The following is a 13752-nucleotide window of genomic DNA, read 5'->3' as shown; positions in this document are numbered from 1 at the left end:
ATATGAAGTCTTGTTTTCCCAAGCCTTATCTTGTTCTAGGAGCAAATGGGAGAGTAAGAGTAGATCTGGGATCAGGTCCCGGTCTCTGTGAAAGGGAAGTGGAGAGGAGTGGAGGTAAGATAGGCAAACACGAGAAAAGGAAAAAAGACAAAATAAAGACACGTGATGTGAGCACTGTGGACTCTTTCCAGTGTCTTCTCAAAAGAAAAAAGGAGAAATAAAAAGTCTTCCAAGATGATTAAGTATGCCTTACTCTACTCAGTCCCTGTTTCATTATAAATACAAAGGGTAAAAAGGAGATCTTGGCAGGTTTGTGAACCTGATTTCTTAAGGACCGCCTTTTAAATTTAAATCAGGTTGCAATCTTTAGGGTTTCCAACACCCTTTTGGATGCTGAACAGAGAAGACATCGTTCCACCAATGATAATAGTACTAGTAGCAATAACAACACCTCCCATTAATTGAGCACCTATTGTATACCAGGCATTGTTCTTTACTATGGTTCTAATGTATATATCATTATCTCCACTTGCAGATGAAAAACCCGAAGCTCAGAAATGTAAGATAACATGTTCAAACATACAAAACGGAGGAACCCAGTTGGATAATAACAATATGCTTCTGCAACTACAGCAGGTCACGAGCTTCCTCAGGTGTAATTTATTTCCCACACATCACTAAGTTGAGGTCTCTTTGTGTGATCCCATGATGTTGAAGGGCTCTGGCAGGAATACATATTAAACATGGCCATTGGATGTCTTTATTGGTCTTTATTGGCTTTTCCAAATGGAAATTTGTAGACAACCTGTCTTGTGTGATTACAGGTGAAATGTTGCTATTCTCTTGGGTTAAATTTTCTTGGCTAAATAACAGTATGAAATGCATAGTAGTTGCTCAATAACCATTTGATCATACAACATTGCAATCCTGAAGGAGTCCTAAAACTTTAACATAAGTAAAATTTATTTTCTTCTTAATAAGACTGTTAAAAAATAATTTTCATGGAGCAGATTCTTGGTCTACTTGAATAATTCAATTAGAGATACCTTCCTCACTTGAACAGGTTTGGGATTGATGGTTTTGGATAAGTTGATTCTCCAGGGAAACATGAATCATCAAGATAAAAGTCCTCTTCACAACATCTTTTTCTACAGTCTCCTATTGGGAACCATCATTCAAAAATCTTTACAGCTGTACATATTTCCTTATCAATTCCCAATCATATAAGCCAGTTTCTACCTTGTTCATGCATGAAGTCAGGCAAAGGTGATTTAAAAGAGAATATGTAAGATAGAAGCAAAGCTAAGTTGTTTATTTTGTAGCTTAAGTGTACAATAAAAACATGATTTGGAAAAAGTGTCTGATAACATATTAATACCATGGTCTAGTCATAGAAAGTTCATCTCCATCTTTGGGAACAACTTTCAAAATTTTATCTTTGGAATAAAATTGTGAAGAGAAGCAACATGAAAGGGTTAGAGAGTTTGTACCTTCTTCTGCACAGAGGTATGTACAGGTTCCAACAAATTAAAACGTTTTAATTTGCCAATATAAATAATGGATGCTATGACCCTCCCCGTTTTCATGATGGTAAGTAGCCAGATGGCTCCAATCAGCTTTGCTGAAACACAGGTGCCAAGTCTCAATGGGCTGTTTCATTTGCATGCCTGTCTTTGGAGCCAGGTTCTTTCCTGGTGTGTGACAGGCTCCATCCCACTGTTTTCTTGATGGTGAGGTTCAGTGTCATTGGAGATAGTCTATGCAGAAAGACTTTCCAGCTTTAGTTCTCAACCAATAACACATTGATACATTCAGTGGAGGAGAGAGATGCTACTGAAAAAAGTTCCTTATTAACATCTGAATTTTGGAGTGGCTGCTGACCTCTTTTACTTACTTTCGGAGCAAGCCATTGCATCAGAAAACTACTTACTGATTATAAGCTAACAAATGAGAGAGTTCTTTTGAGTTTACTTTGCATTACCAACCTCTGTTAGTTCTCAATGACCTGGAATTTCAGTAGGTTGTTACTTGGGTCTACATCAATGGCTGCCAGTTGTCTAGCCTCTCTCGTTGCTTTTAGCTAAGCCTGCAGGATAATGGCTCTTGAAGCAGGTCACTTAGTTGTCCAAAGAAATAGGAGGTGAAACTTGGTCAGTATGATAATATAGGTTTCTGAATGCTTCCTTCTTGACAAAAGCAATTTTGGAATAATCTCAACTGGCTCATTTCCCTTTATCGTGTTTCTTAGTGCAATAAAAACTTGCAAAGAAGTTCAGTTATGGGAAACAATTAAAAATTCAGATTGCAAAGAGAAGACATCAGACTTGCTTCAAACAGGTGCTGGCACAGATGGCCCACTCACAAGTGCTGGCTTTATTTACAGCGTTTAAACATAGACAGATAAATTGACAAAAATGTTTTTAGATTTTATAATGTGCTGAATGCCCAAATTTGGCCATAAAATTACATTAACTTACGTAAATGATTCCATTTAAAACTTGACCTCCCAAGTCACCAATAGCCTTAAGAAGACTACTTGTCTGCCCTGTCGTATATATGCTTGTGTGAATAGATGATCTAGTCTTTTATTTTAGTTGGCTATGCTTTGTTTATTGCCTTGATCATTAAGTGCCTGTCTGTCTTATTATGCGGGGAAACTCTCTTATGTTGAATTGTATGAAATGTGATGGTTAGATATTCCCAACTTCTTTGTTGGGAATTATGGTCAATGATGCTGCCTATTTCTTACTGCCCTTGGAAGGAGGCGTTTGATAAGAATAGCAGAATAGATAACATGAAACCCTAATGAAACTATCTTCAGGTAGAAGTTGATGAAAACTATCCTAAGGAACCATACTATATATTTAGCCTGCATCATTTTTCTGTCTTGGATGCGGTCTAAGATTTGGCATGGTGCACCAAATTGTAAAATTATAGTAAAACAAATATTAATGGGCACCAGAAAGTGAGTACTAATTTGCATTCCCAACTTGGTTTGTATTAAGGTATTGATTTAGCTATCTTCTAGTTTCATATTTTGGAAGGGCTGAAAAACACTAGGCAGAAGAAATTGCAAACCAGTTCTATATTCACCAGGGAAAATATTCCGGAGGTGGAAGTATGAACTGTTGTTTTCTGCATTGGTGCACAGGATCCATAGAAGGGTCTGTTGGGCACAACAGAAATAAGGCTGCTTACTAATACAACACCCTGCTCCCATGCTTCACAAAACTGCGTGGACCTTCCCTGTCTGTGTGCTTAGGTGCAAAATTATTAACAGTCTTGATCTTACATCTTGTATTAGTGTTCATTATGTGACTCTCTCCTCCAGATCCAATCCATGCTTTGTGTATTAGCACTGCAGGGCGGATCATCCACTGGTACTGGGGGAACTATAATGATTGAATGTAATGTTTTCCTTCCTTGTTGGAATTCGTTCCATCAAAGGATGCAGGGTCATGGGAGGGGGTGTGTGTCAATGTAATATGTCATTATTCTCCGTTAACCCGCTTGTGTGATTTGCTTTAGTATTTTTTTTTTCTTCTTAATTAATGCTCCATCCTCATCTTTGCTGTGGCTGCTCATGTGTCCTCCTCCTCCTTCTCCTGTCTTCTGCTTCTGACACTAAAGCCCGCAGCCCGCTTGAGAACTCAGTGCCCTGCCTAGCAACCCGCACCCTGGACGATGACCCTCGAGTGCGGCGTGCTCCCAGCGTGGGATGGCTGAGTAAGTCAATGACTGGGGCAAGGGCAAGGATGGTGGCGGTGGTGGTGGTGGGCAGTGGGAGGGCAGTGAGACTGGGCTGATGGTTACTGCGTGGAGGGCATCCTCAGGATGCCTGAAAGGATGGGCTTGAGGATTCCTAAACTCACAGTTACTGGTTTATTCCTGCTGCTATTAAATTGTAAAGCAATAATGTCTTCTCTGGGTAATCTGCCATCCTGAATTCAAGTTGAGTAGTTTGTAAGGTAGCAGAAAGAGGTTTTTTTAATTCTTTATTTTAGAGAGAGAGAAGAAAGAAAAAAGGAGGGGGGGGGGAGAGATTGGTTGTTGTTTTACTTATTTAAGCATTCATTGCTTGATTCTTGTATGTGCCCTGATCGGAGATCAAACCCACAACCTTGGAAAATTGGTACAATGCTCTAACCAACTGAGCTACCCAGCCAGGGGCAGTGGGAAGAGTTTGAGACAAAAGTTAGGCTCGGCACTGGTAGCACCTCCTCCATGGAGCACTAATTAGTTTCCTTCAGAGGACTGTGAGGATGATACTGAAGATGAGATCTCTGAGGGTGGTTTGAAAGCATTCAAGTGATAGGTAAGAGGAAGAACTTACTATTAAGTTAATGGTCTAAAAATAAAAAAAAGCACACCCAGATTCTTGTTACATGCTAGAAAGGCAGTAGGTGTTACAGGCAGTAAAACAATAATACGATAGAATCATTATTTTTAAAATAAAAAACTTTGAAAAAGAGACATGGTTTATATTCCTAAAATCCAAACAGAAAAGAACGGTGCACCGAAAACTGCATGGACTTTCCCCTAGGATTTCCAGGTTTGATTATGTGTGCTATAAATTTTAGTTGTCAAGAAACCTGTCCATGGTGACATCATTCAGTCTTAACTGTTTATTATTATCTTAAGCCTATTGATTTAAGCTTTTTACTATTTTAGTGTGAGTAAATGTCACTTTCCTAGAAAGATGTCTTTCTCCTTTGACTTCATGGGGGACATTTTAGTTCATCCTAAAATGGTGTTTGGTGTGCTACATTATTCCATGGGTTTCAATAGAGTAAATTTAACATTTTTAGAAACTATTAGTAATCTTTATTTCCACTAAGGATATAAATGCACTGGGTATCTATATATATATAAAAACCGAGCAACCGGATGCCATAACAACCAGAACTCCATAAGGATCAGAAACCCCCACTGTAGTCAGAGAACCGCCCAGTTGGGAGGGTGGGCCTGGCCAGCCAACTTCCTGTGGCCCCTCCCCCCATCTACTCTGCCCCTGATTGGCCTCTCCCACCCCGATCAAAGGCTGGGTGGCCAGGCCAGCCCCGCCCCCTATGGCCCTTTCCTCCAGCCAGTCCCACTCCTGATTGGCTGCCCAACCCCAATTGGCCTGCAGCCCCTCTTCTTCTCCCTCCTCCCCTTGGCTTCATCCCTGGTTGTCTCCCCTATCCCCATAGGAGGTAGGGCCGGCCAGCCAACCTCCTATAGCTCCTCCCCCAGCTGGCCCCTGATCACCCCCCTACTCCAATAGGGGATGGAGCTGACCAGCCAACCTCCTGCAGCCCCTCCCCCAGCTGGCCCCGCCACAGATAGGCCCCCACCACCCTCATCAGGGGCAGGGCCAGCCAACCAACCACCTGCAACCCCTCCCCCCACCAGTCCCACCCCCGAAGGACCACCACCACCCAGCCAGCTCTGCTCCAGATTGTCTCCCTACTCTGATCAGGGGAAGGGATGGCTGGCCAACCACTCATGGCCCTTCCCCCAGGCTGCTAGTCCCTGGCACCCCCTACCCTATTCAAGGGTGGGGCCTGCCAGCCAGCGCCCATGGTTCCTCCCCCCAGTCAGCCCTGCTCTGATCAGGTCCCGGACAAGGTGGGCCTGCCAGCCAACCTCCTGCCATTTCCTCTTCCCAATTGGCATGAATTTGTGCACTGGGCCTCTGGAGATAAATACATGAATCTTTGCCCTCAGGTTTTTTTGTTTGTTTGTTTGTTTTTTGTTTTCCCTAATGAGGAAGGCAGGACACTACATAAAAATTGTACAAAATGCTAAATGAAATGACTGAAAAAACACACACGCACACTCGCTTACACAAGATTACAGGAACATTTGACCCACTTGGCCTGGGAGTTGTATTGGTAGAAGAGACTTTGGAATAGATGATTTTGGGGTTAAATCTTAAAGGAAATGTAGGAATTTGGTGGTGAGAGAATTGGAGGAAGGGCCTTTTATTGAACTATTACCTTGATTTCTATTGTAAAGTAGGTCTAATTTTACTTGACTCATAATAAAGATTACAAACATTAATTCATTACTTTTCAGGTAAAAACCCTGAGCTAAGTACTTTGTGTAATACCATTTCATTTTTTGAACAATCCTGTACAATGATTATTGATATTATTCACATTTTGCAGATGAAGAAATGGTACTTGAAGAGCTTTAGCAACTTGTCCAAATCACACAGATACTGAGTGTATAGGGACTTGATCTTCACCATAAGGTAGTTCGATCTTTGATAGGCAATGTCATTAAAATTAAAGTATAGGATATTCACACGGTCAGGTTTCCAAAAAGATCTACTGACCCCACAATGAAGCTCTGACACTAATATTATTTTCTCTGAAAGACTCATCCATTTCTTCTAAATAGTGATTTATTACCCCCTCAATGATGCCTTTGGGGTAAAAGATAAATTTAGGTAAGAAGTTTAGTCATTGGAGTTTGGAATCAAGCAGGATTGGGTTTGAATCCTGCATCTGCCATTTGCTGTCCTCTAGACATTGGGCATGTTACTTCTCTATTATAAATTTGGGTTTCTCAACTATAAAATTGAATTAGTTTTACCAACATAGGATTGTAGTAAGAATTAAGTTAGAAATATGTAAAATATTTAGCAAATTGCTCAGCACTCAATAAATTTAGCATCACAGTTATTAGCAAAGTGCTTATAGGAATTGCTCAACAAATTGTAGCTGGTCTTTCCTCTGAAAGTTTTACTTATTTCATGTCAGACATTCAGACACTGAAATATTGTGGATAAAGCATCAAGAAAGTTGGCCAAAATATTCAGTTTGTTGATGATACAGAAATATGGTAACTATTTGGAACTCAACCTAACACCATATCTGGGTCATTCTTTCTAAGAAAACACATTTTAGGTAAGTCATAAGAGAGGATTCTTCTCATAGTCTATTTATGCAATATATTCTCTCCCTAAATAAACAACTTTGATTTATAATCTTAATCATCTTCTCTAGGGCTTCTTATATCTACCACACCAGTTCAGTAAATTTTGGATACATATATTAAATAATGAAGATATACAAAGTGGTGTTAAATAGTCCTCGTATCCAGCCTAATTCTCATCTTTTCTCATGATGAACCTATGGTCCAATCAACTTGTCTTTTTCTTTTGGCTTATGCTGTGTCAGGTCCGACTTCTGTGCCTTCATTGATTCCTCTGACCTTTCACTAGGCCTTTTCATGTGTGCCTGTCCAAGACCAGCAGGGTCTGAATGCAGTGTCCTCTCCCAGATCAAACAGTTCTAGTAAGCATGAAAGATCTCTCCAGGTCTTCACATTTCAGAGTCGTCGTCGTCTGTGCCTCACAGTTGAAGATTTAGCATTATGTTGTCTTTGGTGCTGCATTGTTTGTATTTTTTTGGTTTTAACTACATAAAAACTCTCCTTTAGGGCAGGTGCTGTATCTCATGCTTTTGTGTGTCGGCCAGTGCAGTGTAGGTACTTGAAACATGGGAGTTGTATAGTAAACAATTATTGATTCATGACACTTGGGCATTTCATTAAAAGCAACCAGCAGCTCTAGTAGTCACTACGGCCCATCTTGGCCTCAGTCAACTATTAACCGGAAATGAATATTGTTTACTACCTGCAAAAATGATTTTCCCGTATTTCTTCTCATCCTGGTCTGATGAATTTGATTAGCAGTTTATTCTGTTACCTAACACGGAACTATTTTTTCAAAAACACTGCCAAAGTATCAGCTGAAACACAGGTTTGTGAACAAGGTTCCAATAATTTAATCTCTCAGTATTCTTAGCAAGGCATTTTCAGGCTTAGTGTCACTTCAAGTAACTAACTACCTTTAAAAAGCTCCCTTTAAAGTTGCTTTTGGAGTAAGCACTCATCATTTTTTACATTGTGTGCTTCTTATCTTAGTTGTCACCTGAGGCAGATACGAGCTTACAGCTCTTATCCATTTCAAATGCTGCCAAGGTATTGAATTAGAAGTTGGGACAAAAACCAAAACTGATTTCCTCTTACATATCTCACTGGCGGGTCTGAGACCAGCCCTGGCCACTGAGAGCAAAAGAGAAGCTTTTCAGGATGAACTAATACTCACTTAAATGCTTCTCCATTATTAGAGCACAGGAGCAAACCCTATCTTGGGAGATCCAGATGGCTCTTCACTCTTGCGCTTATCTGGGAAGTCGGTTTAACATCTAGCCCTGGCATCCTTGGACCCCTTAGCAATCACTTGTGTCCTTCCGCAGTTATTGGAAACTGAGATCAGCTGTTGAGACTCTTATGTCTGAACCTCAAAGAAGAAAGTAAGGTTTAGGTTTTTTTTCTTACCATCTTCTACATATTCTGGCATGTCTTCACTTTGCTCAACAAGGAGATTTTGGTATTTGTTAACAGTCAACCTTGTGCTTGGTAGAATGGTGATATGTAGACTATGTTCATATTCACATTCTTTCCTTCATCACCAGAGCTGTTCCTTTTTCTGACCTTCCTGTTTCTCACCATCTTTCTTCCTTCTTTCAGACTTGGAAACGTATAGCCGTCTTTGATTACATACTCTCTCTTCCCCTCTACCTCATTGAATCACTGCATCTGGTAATTGTTACCTCTGTCTCCATTCTCCCTGCCATTGCTTTGGATCTAGTCCTTCTTTCCTCTTGTTTAGTCTAACTCATTAGCCTGTTATTTGTGGTCACTGCTTGTAGTTGGGCATATGCAATTGCATTTGACACTTTGCTTCCAGTTAATCTTATAATATCTGGCTGATAAGTTACTTCCTCATGTGGAAATGGTCCAGGGCAACTCAGAGCATCTCAAACAACATCCAAAATACAGACCTGGCATTCAAGGCTCATTGCACAGTGACTTAAAATTGAGTAAGTGGCATTCATGCTACTGTATTTCCCTTTATTTACACTACAGTTCAGCAGCTACTTACCATTACTTGAATTTGCTGAATGCTTCCCTCTGTTAGTGTCTTTGCTTTAGGCATTATTTCCACTTGGAATACTCTCCTTTCTCCTGAGACTTTCTGTGAAAATTCTGCCCATTGTTTAAGGCTCACAAAGTCTAAAATATTTACTAAAATTTTTTCTGACCTTTGCACTGTAATACTGGTTCTTAAAGTGAGGACTGGATAGCCCTGAGTATCCCTGAGGTCATTTGAGAGGGTTTTAAAGGTCTTAGGATTTTTTAAAAATATCACTCAACACAACATACGTATCTCACCAGATTGAGCACAGAAGAAGACATGAGAATCCAGTTGTGTGTCATTAATCCATACATTAAAGATATTTATAAAAATATGAAACAGTGCCATTCTTTTTAGCTCATTTTTTTGTTTTGTGAAACAAGTTATTTTTCATAAAATACATTACTTATGTTACCATGTAATGGGTTTATTAATATTATTGAAATTTAATTGATAAATATTTTTAAATTTTTAGTTTTAGTTTCTAATGATACATATTGAAAGATAAACACTCTTAATTTTTAAGTATGTAAAGGTGTCCTGGGACTAAAAGGTTTGACAGCTGCTCTATGTGTCTAGCAGAATGTTGAAAGAATGAACAACAGGATCAAATATAAAATTAAAACACAGTGGTAATAAATGAAAGTATTGAAAGGGAAGTAGAAGTAAGAGCCATTAAGAAATGATGTCTACTATGTGTTTTGTAACTTTGATTCTTCCTTAGCCTCCCAGAGAACATTGATGAGACATGTACAGTGAGGGAAGCTTGGGGGTGGGGTGGGGGGGAGTAGGAAGAACAGCTGGTCTTCCTGACCTTTTTCCTTTCATGACAGGATGGGCTGAATTATGCTACAGTGACAACTAACCCCAAACATCTCAGCTCATTACCATCACAGAAGTTTCTTATTCATATTACTACATGTTTATGTGGAACTTGAGCAAGCTCTGCTCACCATCATTAGTCAGAATCCAGGCTCACAGAAGTTATCTCTCAATACATGCTTCCATAGTCATTGTTGCTGCCTCTTCAACTTCTGCCCAGCCATGGCATATGTTACTTTCACTCACATTTCATTCGCCACAGTGAGTCATATGTCTCCACCTAAAGAACTGTCATTCTCCCATTTGCTCAGAGGTGGAGATACAGTACTAATGATGACCTCTCAGTCACAATAGAAATTGTAGCCTTGACTTTGGCATGTGTTCTTCTTGGCAATGCCTAGAATAATGTGAAGCTAGGTAAGGTCAGTGTACAGAAAATATTCTCTTTCTGCATACTCTTGTAGATGGGGGATGAGGGCTTTTTTCATAGTGAGGGAAGGCTGGGGTTATCAGTTCAAGGGCTACCATGGGATTGTGGTTTTATGGGTGACTGCAGAGATGGACTAGATTAATTTGAAACTGATGAAGGTCCTTTCATGTAGATATACAGTAAACCATTCTTATTAGACCAAACAACATCTGGATTTAATTCTTGGAGACAGCTTAAAATCTAACTACTTGAATTAATATGTCTGTACACATGTGAGTGAAGAGGCTGGAGGAAAAGCAAATGTAATATTCTAGCTGCAGATACCAATTTCAAAGTTAATAATGAAATTTCTTTTTGGCAGCTAATAGTAGAATTTTACTTTGGTGAAAATTGCTGGCAGAATCTTCAGAAATTTGCCTTTTCTTTTTGTGGTAAACAAATGTACATGGTGTTTACGTTGTTCTGATATTTCAGGTCCCAAGTCTGTTCCTCTTAATGCAACTTACAACTCAGTAGCTCCTCATCCATCTCTTGTCAGGGCAAAAGCCCTTGTCATCTGACTCCTCTTTGTCCTCTATTCTCCACCCTCTCTTGTTTTCTTCCTACCCTTTGCTGAATCTCCTTTACAACTGCTCTATGTCAGTCCTCATAATCTCTCGTGAAAACAATGTCAGTATCCTAGTGCCCTCAGCATCCATTCTACCCCTTTATATCGGGTCTAGTAATAATTAATGTCGTTTTAAACATTCGTTTAAAATCTTGCTTGGCGTTGACTTGTATTGACATAACCTTCAAACACGTGGTATCTACAGAACGTGTGAAGTGCAATTAACAAGTTTTGCTTGAAAAAGTTTGTGTTTGGTTTGGTTTTTGTTGCAAAACTAGGGCTAAGAAGATGGCGGATGAAGAGCATATTCGGCACTGCATGCTTTACGAGTTCCAATTAGGAAGAAAAGCAAGTGAGGCTGCAAAAAACATCTGTAGTGCTCTTGGTTACGATGCAGTTAGCGCCAGAAAATGCCAGTGTTGGTTTGAGAAATTTCGTGAGGGAAATTTTTCGTTAGATGAGAAGAGTGGTCGAGGCCGTGTGTCCAATTTTGATCAAGGAGCTCTTCAAGCTCTTTTGGTGCAAAATCCTCAAATTACCCAACAAGAGCTTGCGACAACTTTAAATTGTTCACAAAAAACAATTTCCAATCAATTGCGTGCACTTGGCAAAGTCCAAAAGTTTGGAAAATGGGTTCCTCATGAGTTGACCGACAACAACCGTAATCAAAGAGTCACAATTTTCAGTTCGCTCCTCTCTCGTCAAAACCGTTTGCCGTTTTTAGAGCAAATTGTTACCAGAGATGAAGAATGGGTGCTGTATGTTAATTTGAAAAGGCGGCCTCAATGGTTGGACAAAAATGAGGCTCCGCAGCCCACACCAAAACCTGACTTGCATGCGAAAAAAGTGATGTTGTGTGTTTGGTGGAATTTTAAAGGAATTCTTCATTATGAACTTTTACCATCTAACCAAACCATTACAAGTGCAGTGTATAGTGCCCAATTGGAAAGGTTAGCCCAAGCTTTAAGAGAAAAAGAACCCGCGCTGATTAATCGGAAGGGCGTAATTCTTCACCACGATAACGCACAACCGCACACTGCAAGAATCACTGCTGAAAAACTGCGCCAGTTGGAATGGGAAGTTCTCCCTCAACCTGCATATTCTCCTGATACGTATTGCCCCTTCCGATTACCATTTGTTTCATTCTTTGCAAAACTTTCTTCTTGGAAAAAAATTTAATAATGAAGAATGCCTTAAAAATGCATTGACCGAATTTTTTGCATCAAAATCACAAGAATTTTACAACAGAGGGATTAAAATGCTTCCTGAGCGTTGGGCACAAGTAGTAGAAAACAACGGCAACTATATTGTTGATTAAATTTTGTTGTATTGTTTAAATAAATTCGATTTAAAAAAAGGTATTAGAAAACGACATTAAGTATTACTAGACCTAATACCTATCCTCGACAACTGCTAGAAGGACCTAGGTCACAAATGCAAACAAGTCACTCCCTCTGCTCAAAAACCTTGTGTGACAATTTTTTGTCCTTTATATGCTCAAGCCCAAGCTCTCAAGTCTGGCTTTCTAACCTGTAACATGTGCCTTGAGTTGGTCTCTCCTTAACTCAAATTATCTCTCTAAAACTACAAGGTCTGGTGATAATTTGGATTCTCATGTATTTATATTCCATGCCTTTCAACCTCTCTATATCTTGATCTGACTAAATTTAACCTATCTCTGAAGTTCTTACTTCTTCTAGTCAATTCTTTTTCATCTCTTTCCTTTCTCTCCATTCCGCCAAAGTGCCTCTCCCTCATTTCTGCTCTCAAACTCCTTGCCTCATTTTATCATTGCAAAAGAATGTTTTCTTCATTGTTGACAAAGTGCTCAAAGGGCCTGAACCATGTCCCACTTACCTTTGAATCTCCATTGCCAAGCACAGTGCCACACACTTAGTAGATATTCAGTAATAGTTGGACTTTACTAATTCATCCACCTGAATCTTGCCTGACCTGGGTAAATTATTTGCTAACTGGGCAGTTAGTCACACTTGTATCTCATTTGTCTCCACTAGGTTGATATGGATAAGATATACTCTCATCATGTTTAAGAACTTTGTCAATCTTAAAACAAATAAAAGAAGAATGTAGCATGTGCAGCATCCATTTGCTTGAGACAAACCTTTGAAATAATAGGCAGTTCCAATTTTGTTTTTGACTATTGGGCACTCTTAGAAAGAATAACAAACTTATCAAATTCACCTACATTTTATTTGGCTTAATGTTTCATTTTTATTTTTCTGTATTTTTTCATGAGAGGTGGTGGTAGTTTGGTTCATGAATTGTGATTTGTCATGCATGGATTGGGATTCTTTTGGAGAACTGTTATTTGTTTATCACTCAGGGCCTTTCAGGAGCCACAGACACTTCATGAACAATTGTTGTTTAAATGAATACTTAAATTGGAAATGAGATAAAAGACTGAAAAGAGATCAGAAATGATTTTTTAAAAAAATTTTTGTTAGATCAGAATCTTCACATCACCCAAATTTACCAGCCTCAGCTGCTTTTCTTTGGTTGCTGATATTTCTTCGGTAGCAGAATTTGAGAATTCCTGGGCCAAGGGCCCCATTTCTGGTTGACCAGACCATTCTGTCCATGGTTGAGATATCACTACCAAGGCAACTACCAGCTGTCATCTATTCAACCCGGCCCTGTCTCATTTAATCCCCACAAAGCATTCTATGAAGTTTAAGCATCACTGACTCCTTAATATAGATGAAGATGCTGAGGCTCAACAAGGTTAAGTACTTGCAGTATTCATTAAGGCTATTCACCAATGTTACAACTCTCTTCTGGGTAAATATGAGGATTCTTCTTCCTCAACCATTTGAAGTTAGGTGCGACCACATGACTTGTTTTGGCCAATGAAACATGAGCAGAATGCAAGATGTTACTTCCAGGAAAACTATTCTTTCC

General features: G+C 39.5%; 1 protein-coding gene across 5 annotated transcripts in view; it reads left to right on the top strand.

Annotated features, from left to right (window-relative positions):
* Window positions 1-13752, top strand: part of SLC4A4 (solute carrier family 4 member 4) — a 334299-nt gene that overhangs the window by 173550 nt on the left and 146997 nt on the right. For 3 of the 5 annotated variants that reach the window (XM_036414322.2, XM_036414312.2, XM_036414307.2), the window contains one exon: window positions 3631-3726. The exons of the other annotated variants lie outside the window; for them this stretch is intronic. In XM_036414322.2, the coding sequence (XP_036270215.1) occupies window positions 3631-3726 (96 nt within the window). The remainder of the gene's footprint in view (window positions 1-3630; window positions 3727-13752) is intronic. 5 annotated transcript variants of the gene reach the window in all.

This window comes from Pipistrellus kuhlii, unplaced genomic scaffold, assembly GCF_014108245.1.
Source record: "Pipistrellus kuhlii isolate mPipKuh1 unplaced genomic scaffold, mPipKuh1.p scaffold_m20_p_1, whole genome shotgun sequence".
NCBI classification, from domain to species: Eukaryota; Metazoa; Chordata; class Mammalia; order Chiroptera; family Vespertilionidae; genus Pipistrellus; species Pipistrellus kuhlii.
This window is presented reverse-complemented; position numbering and strand designations above follow the sequence as displayed.